The sequence below is a fragment of the Ammospiza caudacuta genome, chromosome 3 (genome assembly GCF_027887145.1).
Source record: "Ammospiza caudacuta isolate bAmmCau1 chromosome 3, bAmmCau1.pri, whole genome shotgun sequence".
NCBI classification, from domain to species: domain Eukaryota; kingdom Metazoa; phylum Chordata; class Aves; order Passeriformes; family Passerellidae; genus Ammospiza; species Ammospiza caudacuta.
Genome location: NC_080595.1, coordinates 5,396,439 through 5,409,836, shown reverse-complemented (window position 1 = coordinate 5,409,836; position 13,398 = coordinate 5,396,439). Strand labels below are relative to the sequence as shown.

General features: G+C 43.6%; 1 protein-coding gene across 1 annotated transcript in view; it reads left to right on the top strand.

Moving 5' to 3' along the window:
* Window positions 1-13,398, top strand: part of CFAP61 (cilia and flagella associated protein 61) — an 86,222-nt gene that overhangs the window by 43,411 nt on the left and 29,413 nt on the right. Inside the window, exons 17-19 of the mRNA XM_058802222.1 lie at window positions 6,063-6,161; window positions 9,632-9,797; window positions 11,532-11,691. Coding sequence (XP_058658205.1) covers window positions 6,063-6,161; window positions 9,632-9,797; window positions 11,532-11,691 — 425 coding nt within the window. The remainder of the gene's footprint in view (window positions 1-6,062; window positions 6,162-9,631; window positions 9,798-11,531; window positions 11,692-13,398) is intronic.

Sequence of the window (13,398 nt, the reverse complement as noted above, 5' to 3'; positions counted from 1 at the left end):
CAAACACAGCAGCATTCCAAGTGCAAACACTGCACCCAGCTTCTCCAGCTCTCTGCTAAAGCTATGGAGGAGATGTCACCACTTTCTCTTCTGTTCATTGGTTTGAAGTTTGTTCCCAGAGCTGTGGAGAAGGTGCCGTGCTGAGCCCTCCAGAGCAGTCTCCAGGCTGCCTTGGAAGCACAGCAGACTGGGCAGGTTGCTGCAGTGGAGAAAAAATTGTCTGGCTAAGCTGTGATCCTTCCCAGTAGTGATTAGCATGGATTTAATTCCTGTTTGTGTGTGTACTGTGAGGGCCAGAGTGAGGGTGCTGAGATGTGGAGGTCAATAACTGAAAAATGGATGTTTGGGATCAGGAGTTTTGGCACAGCTGACTCCTCTGCCAGCTGTGTCCCTGTCCTTCCTGGGCTGCCAGCCTTATGTTGTGAGGACCTGGTACTGCAAGGATGCCTTAGAATGTGCAACTTCGATGAGTTTTGTCTTCTCCTGCTGGCAGGAGGAGCACATGTGGTTAAACCTCAATTTTTTGAGGTTTAAGGGCTGTCTGCCTGGTGGCATCTGGGAATATTTCAAGGGTGCCTACTCTGAAGGCAGCATTGCCAGATTTACACCAGGTGACATCATGGGGTCAGAATACTTATCTTCTCTGTAATAGTTTGGGAAATTGGAATCTGGTATACAGCCATGAAAACCCCATCACCTTAGCTTTAAACATAGGTAATTGGCCAATAATATTGAAAATGTCCTATTAGCAAGCTGGAATCTGCACTGTGTGTTACTCACTGAAGCACTGGCACAGCAGTGGGCAGAGTGATGAAGTTTCTACCACACTTTAGTTTTACTGCCCAATTTATGGTACCTTTGTTTGTGGGAAATGGTGTTGATGTCTCTCAGATGTAGTTTGGAATCTGCAAGGTGATTAAATAGCAAGAGACTGTAACTACCAAGGCCATCATCAGGTATCCCTCATTTTCTATCTAGAAAAATAATTGCCATTTTTGAAGAAAATGAAATGCTGGAACACTTGTGGAATGGAAATTGTAATTTTAGGAAGTGGTCTCACTGAAGCAGTGGTTGGATAATGCTTTGATTAGGTCAGACTCAAAGCTAACTTAGATTTGGGATGGCAGGGCTGCCCTTGTGAATGCTGTAGCTGTGGAAGGATATGGATGGGTCTGATTTGGCTGTGTGTTTTGAGGGGGCAAGGAAAAGAGCTTTTTGGTTTTCCCTGCCCTGTTTCAGAACAATTCATACTGTAGAAACTTGGCCATGTTGGTTTTAGTAACCTAGATTGTGAAAATGCTGCAGATCTTGAGTGGACGCTCTAGTTTCTGTAAGCAAAACCAGTTTCTGGGAAGTGAGAGGTGACTGGAAGGGACAAAAACAGTGAAGCCACAGGAGGGGGACAAGGTGGATGGAGCTATAAGGTGTATGGGAGTTCAAAAGAAGAAACTGTAAAAAAACATGTTTGGTAATCTTCAGCAAGAAATCAAGATTGTAGACTGATGTAAAGCCACCTAAAAAACTAGGAATTAGTAAAGAATTGGTAGGCAACAGAGTTAGAGTTGCTGGTGTTTTTAATTATATTATCTAGGAAAAGGATCAGCACAGAGGATGAGAGACAAGTAATATAACCTCAGTAAAATAACCACAGAGGAGGAGATCTAGGGTTAGTCACTTGAAGGGGGAAGAGTGAGAGGAGTAGACCTAGCAAGAGAATCCAAATTTACCTGGAGAGGAACAGCTTCTAAGCCCTGGGTTTGGCTGGGATAGAGTTAATTTGCTTTCTAGTAGCCGTGTTTGGATTGAGTATGAGAATAACATTGATAACTTGCTGATGTAATTGTTACTCAGTAGTGAACCATCAAGTTCAAAGTTTGGTGAGACGCCCAGCTACCAGTGGTGGAGAAGGATTCCTAAGTATCCTTGAAGGGTTTTAGTCAAAGGGTGAAGGAAATGTTCTTTAGCTGTTTAATGGATTCTTGCTAAGATGTTGAAAATGGTGACAGTGGTGGCTTTCGTCACCTGGGCTTAGAGGTGGCTCTTCTTAGGATGACAGCATCTGATAAAATTACCAATAAACCTGGCAGGAAGTTTCTGGAAAAGAAAAAAAACTCAAAAAACAAAGCACTGTTTCATCAAAATAGAAGTTTTTGAAGGGACTCTGTTGTTTTAATACCAGGAGGAAGTAACTGGGGCATGATGAAATATTTTACTGAGAGAGGAAGAGTGATCATGGGCCAGGTTGTGTGGAAAGCCCCTCCTTGACCCTTGCATTGACAAGTGTCCCAGTGAACACTGTGCTGTTATCCCTTCTTTTGTTGAGCAAATTCATTCACAATTTAAACATTTTTTCCTAAGGTCAGTCCAAGGGAGAACTGGCTAATATTTGTTTCCTGGTAATTGAAGAGGGATACCTTGGAAATGGACATCTGTTGGTCAGCAGTGAATCTGGAATCCTGCTCTGGGGGCTGTAATTGATGCCCTCAGAGCAGGTTCTTGAGAAGAGCTGCTTTTGGTAGGTGTTGATACAAACAACAAACCCTTCTGCTGCAGCTACGTGTGGCTGTCTGGGGAGGCAGAGGCAGCAGAGGGAAAGGAAAACACTGGGGCTGGCAAAGGAATTCATGGAGAGACAGCATGGGAACACATTGCTTGGGGAGGGGCTGCAAGCAGGGCTGTGGTACTGAGTAGCACATTTATCCTAGAGGGACAGCTTGAGTGAGCGGGGTTTGTTTCTAGTTATTGGTATGGGAAACCTTTGTTAAGCTGTGTGTGTTTGGTGTGGAGCTGGGAAATCTGTTGGATTCCTTTTCCTTTTGGAGAAGTGTCTTCTCTCTTCTGACTGCTGTGTTCTTGAAATGTTTTCTTAAGAAAAAGTCCTGCTTTGGATAAATTGTTACATTTATGGGGGAAAGGAGAACTGTCTCCATCTGCCTTGTACACTGAGAGTGACACCTAGATAAGCTGAGTTCCTGTGCCTTGACCACAGGTTTTGGCCTGTTGGGACTCATCATCATCTCTGCTTCTGGGCTCCTTCCTCCCTGCAAAAAGTTAGTGTTCCTTTTTCATTTCAGGACAGAGATTTTTCTGATTTCAAAATTTTGTTATTGCAAGACTTTATCACATCTTACTTTTCAGTGTTTAGTGCTGAAGTCAGATTTTTTTTTTTACCATTTTCAGAATGATCTCGAGCTGCCATTTTTATAAGGGCTCTGCTGCAGTGAAGCAGAGGGTCCAGTGTCATTAGGACTTAACTTTTGGATAGGTTATAATTTCAGATATTATTGTTTAAAGATTGTGTACACAGGAGAACAGTTCACATAGTTACCAACTTTAGAAGGCAGATAAAACATTATCTTCTGTCACTCCTTTATTTTAGTTTTTATTGATAACTGGGAAAAGAATCTTATAAAGTGCAAGATTTTGAATAAATTGAGATCTCAGGTTCATGGAGACTGCTTTGCTGCACTTTATTTTTTGTAACAAAAGTAGCTTGACTTGTGATAATGAGGGGTTAAATGAAAGCAAGTAATTAAATTATTTGCTCAGGCAGTTTCCACCATCTAAGCCTCCATCATTATGCCACACACAGAAGGAAAAAAAAAAACAAACAGACATCAGGCAAAAAAATCCAGCAAAATGAGCAAGGAATGCTCTAACAAATTCACAAACACCAGGATGTATGTAAAAACTGTACTAAAACTTTTCTGTGTCCTTTTGATTATGCTCAATAGATTGGTAACCCTGTTTTGTTTTGAGGACAAGAGTGTTCAGTTTCTTTTTGTAGCTGTCCTCTAGAGCTCTGCACTGAAACCTAACACCTTTTACTTATTTCCCTAGATACTCTAATCCCTCCCTGCTTTACCAGTATCTTTGAGCTGTTCTTCCCTCTGTATCCACAGCAACATGAATCCCTGCTGGAATTATTTGCTTCTAAAATGCAGGTGCACTTGTTTAATGTTGCACTGGTTCAGGCTCTTAACTTGAAGGCTTTTTCATCAAATGGGAACCCTGTTTCATGTTGGACATTGTTATTAGCAGCCTCTAAGTCAGTCCTTGTGCTGACACCACTGCCTATGTCCAGGGCCTTGGTTATTCTCCAGTTAAGCGCTTCTAGGCACCAGTAAGGAGTCCAAAGCTGTAGTAAATGAGCCATCCTTTTGTTAGCCTAGAAATAATAAAGCACAAAATCCCCCCACCTGTCACCCTGTCGTGACTCTGCCAGTGCCAGCAGGAGCTGCAGCTCCCCTCTAGTGCTCAGGCTTGTCCTTAAGTGCCTGTGTGTGTGTGTAAATGTATTTTAAATCCTGGGGTCACACGTGCCAGCTACGCTTCTGGAGCCAGGCCTTTGGAACACAAGATAGGGCATTTGGTACTTATTTAAAGATTCTGATAATTTGCACAAATACCACCAGCCTGTGCATAAACACTGACCAAATTCTGACACTTAGCAGCAGCAGAGGTTTGTCTGTGTGTGGAGATGGGGCCATTGTTTGCCTGGAGCTCTGTGGAACCATGGAGCCAGAGGGGCAGCATGTGGCACTCAGAGTACAGGCATCAGCCCCAGCAGCTCTGCCCCTGAACCACCCTGCCCTTGGGGAGCTGCCAGCCACCATGCTTTGTGCCTGGCTTTTCTTCAGTGTGAAGGGGAAATCAAAGATTCTACTCATTTCTTCTCATTTCATCCCAGAAGATGCTAATCAACGTTTTGATGCCTACGAGATGAGTGGGAAACATGAATTAATATGGGGATGCCATGGGAGTGCTGAGGTAGAAGTAAATCATTAGTTAGTAAATTGTACTGACTGGAAGGTCTGATTGAAGCCTCCCACTCAGTGGGGAAGAAGGAACAAATACCATATGACTGGGGAAATCCTGGATGCCTGCGTGGGGATTCAATAGAGATAGAGCATCTGCAGAGGAAAATGGTATGTGACCAGATCAATAAAGTGCAGTCATGCAAAAGAGGCACATTAATAGTGCCTGAAACTTTGATTATGCCATGTTTCTGGTGCTAGCTCACAAGATTTCCATCCTGAGTATTAACAGTATTTAAATGTAATGTGACTGTAGCCCCTGGATTTGGGCACTTCTTGGTAAGAGACCATGCAGCATGTACAGATGACTTCAGCTCCACTCTGAAATGAAATCTCAGTGCTCTGAGGTTGGGAGGATGTGTAGGGTGTTTATGCAATTGATCCCCTGTAAATAAATGCCAAGGAGCTGTGCTCTGTTGGTGTGTGAAGTTCCTGCAGTTGTTGTTTGCACCCCACGAGCGACGTTCCCGGTGTGCAGATGGCATCACTTCAACACTCTGCTTTCAGCCTTGTGGATCAGGCTCGCTCTCATTTACATGAAGACCATTTTGTATCACTCAGGCAGCATAAGGTGGCCATAAATGAAAAGCAAATTCTATTTACATCCACCTTTGCAGAGTGACCTTAATTTAAATGAGAATCAGGCCCATAATCTGTATAAATATATGCACTCTGTTACATTAAGGTTATTTATTACTTTGTGTTTGGCCTGAGTATGCATGGAGATTTACCACAGATAATCCATAATCCAGAATTAAACTATTAATATGCATTTTGAGAGGGGCAGCCATAACCTTGAAATTCCTTGGTTTAAGTATGACCTTTAACTATGTTTGAATATATTTTTTAAATGTATGAATAACAAATTAACATTGGTTGATAAAAAACATTCTGATTCCTTTGTACCATTTGCATCAGTCCATCCTTAACTTACAGAAAGCCTTGAAGATTAGAAGGCTTAATCACTCATCATATTTACTTGTTTTCAAATGTCAGATCACATTTAGTTCAACATACTGTCAGTCTTGTCCCCCTCCTCGCCCCAGCATTGCTGAAACTGTGGTGGAAATTGTTCTTCTCTTTGTATCCAGAGATACCTGTATTTGGGCAGAGTGAAACACTTTGACCCTGTGTAAAGGAATTGCTTTCTGTATCCTCCTGAACATGGAATTCTGAGCTATACTGTTCCTTGGATGTGCCCTCTGAATTTCTTCCAACTGAGACTCTTTCTTTTTCTTTCCACAGGCCACGTCTGAAGTTCAACAACCTGACCTTGATTTCCATTCATGGCCTTCCAGGAAAAGACCCACTGATCTCCAAATACAGAAGATTTTTAATTAACAGGTTTGACTTCATGTCTAAACACTTCTGTAACTCCTGCAGAAAACATAACACTCTGTAATTCTTGTGAACTTGTCCTAAATTTTAGATACATCTGTAGCGAGCCCCAAAATACTCCAGTCTGTCTATCCAGCATGCACTCACCTACAAGAGGAATTGGATAGAATTATGAATAGGGAAATAGTGCCAAAGCAGTAACTTGAGGACAGCAATCCACTGTGTTATACCTTGGAAGTGGGCCCTGCTTTCTGAGGTTTTTTAGATTGTTTAAATCTCCAGGCTGAAGCCAAATGACACAAGATGTCTGCTTACTTTTTAAATCTTGTTTGGTTTTTAACTTCCATGAGTTTTGTTCTAAATAATACTGAACCGAAGAACCTACAAGAATTAATATTGGTAACGTGACAGGGACTGACTTTGGGCAGTGTGTGGTGGGATGCAGAGTCCATCAGTGCTGGTGGGGATTTTGCTGGGTACAGGGGAATTGTTGCTGTTGATCAGTTTGGCAGAAGTGTTCTGCATCAGTTCTGCTGCTGTGGGCTGTGAGTGCCAGTCCCTGGGCTGTGGCAGTCTGTCCAGACCAGAGCTGTGTACAGCTGAAGGGAAATGGAGGAAGAGCCTTGTCTAGGGACTGTCAAACACTTTTCAGACATCCTTGTTTTTCAAAAAATATAACAGCTTCCATTTAGTCAGATAAGATCTTACATCTTTAAAATTCAAAGTACATAATTCTCATTTAAAATACAGTATTTTTGGATTTTATTTTGGATAAATCATCACTGTGGACTTGAACATGATTGTTTTGAACATTGAGAAGCATAGAACTAAAATGGATCAATTATTCTGAATAGCTGGGGAATGAACATATACTAAGTTATTTAGAATTGGCATGTGACTCTTTGGAGCCTTTACATTGTATTTCACCAAATCTTTTCCTCCATGAGCTGCAGTGCACTAAAGGACTGGCTCTTTAAATGACCAAACAGCTCCATGTCTGCTTGCTGAACCTTACAAATGGAATCTCTACCAAGATGTGAAAATAATATAGTGGGAACCTGTTTAAAACCTTCTGATCTCATTTTGCTCTGACAAGAGATTTTGTAAAAGTAGTTGCCTGTATTACTTTTTGTACTGTAGAAAGGGGTGTGTTCAAGTGCAAATCTAGCAAATGAAGGAATTATAGTCTCACATAAATGCACATAGTCTCTTTCCTAAGTTCACTGTAGAAAAGAGTTGTACTAACAAAGCATCCTTCCTGACAGAAAGTTGCAGTTCAGAGCCACCTCACAGATTTAGCTGTTAAAATCTGAAAGTAGATTAAGAGTGAAAATTGAACTCTGCAGGGTATGATTTCTAAAAGCATCCCTGTGATTTTGGAGTGTCAATCTCCTGGGAGCTGTGCACCTCAATTATAAAGGTGCTTTTGAAAACCTCCCTCTGTCCTTAATGTCCATTTTATTTACAGATTTCTGCATTGTTACAGTTCAGAACTGCTAGTGGTTTTCTTCCCTTATTTTTTTCCCTCTGGTATCTCTGAGTACAGAGGATGCAGAGCATCACAGAAGGCCTGGCAATTCAATCCTAAAATTCCCCAGGTTGTGAAATCAACTGTGTTCCTGTGGCATCCTGAATGGCAGTTTTGGGAGTTTAGTAGCAATGATTAACATGGAACCAGGAGCTGTGTATTGGGATGTGTGTCCTGGTATTAATGGCAAAGCAGCAGCTGTCAGTGCTGGTTTCTGTCTGCACTCTCTGCTGCAGCTGCTGGTGCCACAGAAAAGCATCAAATGCTTGAGCATGGGCCCAGCCCCTTCTGTTTAATCACTTTGAGTCCTATGGGAGAAAGTGGAATATTTTTCATCACTAAGTATACATAGAAAGTGAAGGTTTTGGACCTCTAAATTGCCATGTATTTTCTGTGATGACTTGAGCTGACAGCCTGGGTGAAGCCCAGGGTCTTTGTGCTGGCCATGCCCCTCCTGAGGTCCTGGCAGGAGTGAGACTCAGCTTCTTTGTTTGTTCACAGTGATTCTTCTTATAGAGCTGCTCTGGTCTCAAAAACCAGACACCTGTGTGACACCAGCCATTCTTCTTTTGCATGTTTTAAACCTGTTGCATTCTCTTTGCTAGATCCTGTGGGTTTATTGCTCTGCAAAGCTATGAATGGGTTTGTCCAGTTCTACTGAAAGAACCTAACTGAACAGGCTTTGCCTGGTGCAGGTTTTCAGTATTGGGGAGGGATGGAGCTGAGCCCAGCTGGATCTGCACAGTGGCCTCTTGTGCATTTCCATGGTGGGCCATTGCCAGGCTCATGGCATTCAGGGGTCACAATGGACCTAGTTGGGAATATTCTCCTCATGTTTTATAGTGTTTGTTGCACATCTGTATGGAAGTATTTTATCTTCAGGAATCTTTGTCTTTGCTGAATGCTATTACTAAGCAGAGAGGGTGGTACAAATGCAGTAAGAAATGTCTTAGTATTTACTTGGGTGGAGATCCTTGGTTGGGGGCACACTCCAAGCCTTTGGAAATAATTGTAATTTTCATTGCTGAGGCATTAAAAGAGGTTTTGTTCCATTTGGATTTTGCTTTAAAATTGGCTTTTTTAAAGAGCAGCTTCCAGATATCTTTTATACTTCTCCCATGCATAGGGATATCCAATGGTTTTTGCTTGGAGGAGGCTGTAACACCCCTAAAACATGAGAAAAACAAAACTTGTCTGAGACTATCAAAGCAAACACATTGTTTTTAGGGTACTGATATGAAATTCACACTGTCAGAGCACCTTGTTTGTGATGTGTGTTCCATGCACACCCAGAACATCCTGGAGTGCACCACTCAGAACCAATTTAGTGTGCTTTTGGTATTTGTCATTCTTGCATTGTGGAAAAGTTCTTTTGGAACAGGGTCACCAATAGGAGACTTGAGAACTCTGCCTTTTGCTTTTAGTTCTGAGAACCATTTTCTAGCTTTCTATTTATTTTTAAACTTTATGGACTAATACTTTGGAATACGGATGCTAAAATGGGAGCATGCATTCCCTGCATTTGTGTCTCACCTTAGCTATGACTGGTGAAGTTGAATAGCAAAGGAAGGAAAGTTGAGGAAAAGCTGAATAAAGAAGTCTTGTCTTGGAGAAAGAGTTGGACTGTTGAATTATTTTCTTTGCAGGTTCAAAAGCTTCTAACTCCCATCAGCCTGCCAAGGAAAAGCACAGTAAAGCATAGATTTCTGATTTTGTTCTTAAATGACGTGATTGTAAGGCCCAGTGCTGGAAGCCTTGTTTGGGTTCAGCAGAAAGCTGTCAATTTGTAACTGAGTATTTCTTAATGCCTAATCTTTTACCATAGGCTGCAGTAAACTCACAGCAAGGGAGCAGGACCACTGGGGGCCTGGGCTGAGCTCACCAGATGTCTAATTAATGCCTGCTGTCAGCTGCCGAAATGTCACTTACAGATATTTTTTCTTTGCAGCCACTGCTTTAATGATGAAGATTATGCACAGATGTCACTTTGTGCCTGGGTTAACGTTGTGGTTGGTAAAATGACGAGCATAAACCGCAGTGCCAAATACGTCGTCGTTTCCAAGGAGAAAGTGCCGTACGACTACCTGGTTCTGTGCACGGGACAGAGCTACCAGGTGAGCAGCACAGTATTCCCAGGTTTTCCACACTGAGTGGTGTTGCTGGGATTAGGCAGAGCAAGGGTAGCACCAGCAGTTTGCAGCCCTGCAGTGCAGCAGGGTGTAGGGCTGTGTTGGTGCTGAAGCTGGAGGAGAGGAGGGTTGGACAGTTTACTGCTCAGGGTTGGGCAGGAGGCAAAGCTGCTGGTGTTTTTGCCACCATAACCATTAAACCTGCAGAGGAGCAGGCTCAACTGACATGTGGTCCCAGCCACAGGAGACTGAACTCCAGCTGGTCTAACACCATTTGACCTAGTTTTGGAAATGGAGAGAATTCCTTATCAAATTAATTACTCATCTCACGTGATGACCGTGCCTAGGCACGTCCATGATGCTGCTTGGTGTTGTAGCACACAGCTGAGTTTCCAATGAGATTGAAGTAGACCCTTAGCTGCATGGGAGACGTGGAATCAAGCTGACCTCCAGCTCCACAGCTTCCACTCAGACTCCCTGGGCAGGGTGGCTTCTGGCTCCTGTATCCCCATGAGGCCATCAGGCCCCATAACCAAACAGGCAGCTTGGTACAGCCCTTTTATTGCAGGGCTTTGCCTTACCTGAGTGGGTAGAAGTTGTGAGCAAGGCATTTTGCCTTTAAAATCAGGAGATGGATGTAAGCAATGTGTGCAGCTTTGCAGTGCTGCACTACATCCCACAGCAGTGTCTGGCTGCCTGTGCAGCAGGCTGTGTGGTCTGTGATCCCTTCTCAGAGCAGAGGCACACTTAAACAGCAGCACATGGGCACTGCTCAGCAGGCATGAAACAAAAGCTGAAGTGTGGGCTGGAAAAGTGCTCCTTGGTAAAGGTGTTTGGAGGTCACTCTGACTTGCAAAGTAATTTATGGCAGGTACCTGCAGTGGGAGAGAAAGGTAAAGATAGCAAGGGAAAAGGCAGGTTTTCTCTGCCTTTGAGGAGAAATTCCATCATTATCATCTATTCTCATTTTCAAGCTATACAAAAGAATAAGAAGAAATTAGTAGCTTCTGTTTTATTACACAGAGCTCTAGTCCATCCTTTTTGAAAGTTGTTCTTTATTTGGCAAGCAGTCAAATTAATGCTTAGTAACATTATGTGTTATGATTTAGAGATTTACTTGTTGAGTGAGGCCTTTTGGTGTCATGCCTGGTTTTATATGACCCAGCAATATTTCAGTTGATCTGGCTGGCAGTGAGAACAGGGTTCAGGACATGGCTCAGTGATGCTGAGGAAGTCAGAGATGAGATTCCCTTTTTGCTTTTTTCTGCTCAAACTGAGTTTGTTATTGTAAAGCAACATTACACAGTGACCATGTTACTGAATCTTCATTTGAGCTACGAAGCAGGTTTTGATCCCTTTCTCTGGGACAAAATCTGTCATTGTAGAAGGATGATTTTTGCTGACAAAAGGTGGAGGCAGAGCTGTTAAAAGTGATCTGTCCTTCAGAGAGCTGCTGACATCCCCTTCTGTGTGTTGGGACATTTCTGCTGTGCAGTCCCTGGCATTTGCCACGTGCACTTGCACTGGCAAACAGGGACCACATGCACATGTGTATACTCCATGTTCCCTGTGGCCATGGGTGTGTTTGCTGCTGCTGAGTGTGACAAAGGGCTGGGATGTGCCAGAACAGCAGTCCTTGGGTAGCCAAAGTGAGAGTGTCAGTGTGTTTTAACATCTCCAAGGTCTGTGCCATATCCACTCACTGACTCATTTCTCCAGGCCTTGGCTCCCATGGGAGAATATATCAGTGAAGTCACGAGCCAGTGGCCACAGAGATACACAGAGAAAGTCCCTTCCAATCTCTTCACTCTCAATGATGCCCAGGACTGCTTTGAGGCAGCACTCTGGCTGGAGGAACACCGCCTCATCAGGTCCACAGGTAAGCACACACACAGAAATGTTTCCTAGGCTTATTACTTCCTTTACTCCCTGGTATAATTGGTGCCTGATGAATTCTTACAGTCTTTCATCTGGTGTGCTTTGTTTTCCAGATTAATTTATAATTTTTAGTTATTTTTGATACCCAGCATATTTAGCTGGGAAAGAAAGGTTTGAGATAGATTAATTATCTGCAGTTATTATGGAAAACCAAATGAGTCCCAAATGCAAATCTGTCTAAGGTCAATAATTCACCAGTGAAATAATAATTTAATTAGTGGATGTGGTTTTCTACTGTATAGAAAAATATCTAGATTTGTGGCATAACACAAAGAAAATAGGCATAAATTAGGAAGTATCTGTCAGCATCGTATTCAGTTGCATCAGTGACAGATTTTCACATAGAACTGCAAGTTCCTGGTACTTTTTAACCCTTAAAATCAGACATTTATGCTGATGTGCACCGTCCCTGTATTTTCTCAGCCTTGTCATGTGTGCTCTGTTTGTATGTTCACTAGTGTGTGCACTGTGGAAAATACCTGGGACCATCCAGCTTTCTGAGTCAACTTTGAGCTAGAAAAACAGAGACCAGAGAGTCAATGAGTTGATGAAATGTCAGTTCCTGCTGGCTGTGAGTCAGGACCGTTCAGAGCAGGAAAGCTGTCCTTGTGGAGAATTCCTGCTGGCAGAGTGCAAGAGCAGGACTTTCCTCAAGATGTGTTTTACCTGCCTTGTTTGTGGAGTGTGATGAGAATTGGCAGTGCTTTGGTGTGGTGCAAGGTTCACACCTGCTTGGCAGTCCTTTAGGGAAGTTCTAAAAGCATTGGGAATTCCTTTATCATCCTCCAGGTCTTGCTGTGATCAGCACAGGGGTTCATAAACATGGCAGTGTTTCTGGCCAGATTCCTGTCCTCCAGGTGAAGGTGCCAGCCCTGCCCACACAGCCTTACCTGGCATCCAGCTGCTACAGCAGCTGACTTTGCATAGACACATGAGAGTGTTAGCTTTCCCTGTTTGCTGCTGCTAGTCCTTCATGTAACTCCCTGTGTGCCCAGTCCTGGAATGTGCTCTGGTGCCCCTGTGCAGGATTGTGCCTGGGAGCAGCTGCTGGCTGGGATGCACAGTGCCACGAGGATCAGTCACTCTCAGCAAATGGCACAGTCAGGTTGTCTCACCTGCCCTGGCATGAGTGCACCTGCTCCAGCAGCAGTGCTGGAGTCATGGAATGCTCATCTTCACTTTGTTATTGCTGCTGGCCTTGGCTGCAAGGTGGAGCTGCATCTCTTAATGAGGCCCTGGCCTGGCTTCATGTGTAGAGAAGGTAAATTCACACCACCATGGGGTTGGTCTGGAGGCACTTCTGGAGATGTGGTCCAGGAGAGATGTGACACCTTCCCCTTTCCCCCTGCTCTGGCCTCAGTTCCCTCTCCTTGCTCTTCCCATCACATTCTCTGCTGCTGTGCAGAGTGCCCAGCTGGAGAGTCTTCCTCCACTGATCTCAGTTTCTTATTCCTCACCCTGCTGCTTCTTCCAGCTGTGTTTCTTACCAACGTCCTTCCTTCAGTCCTGATGCTTGTGCCAGCGCTCTGGGAGGGCTTTCTGCTGCTGAGGGCCTGGGACCAGGGCAAGCACTGGCCCCATGGCTACCACTGTGATTTACTGATAAACCCAGCCACCTAATGCATGGAACCTATTACAGCTGTAATTG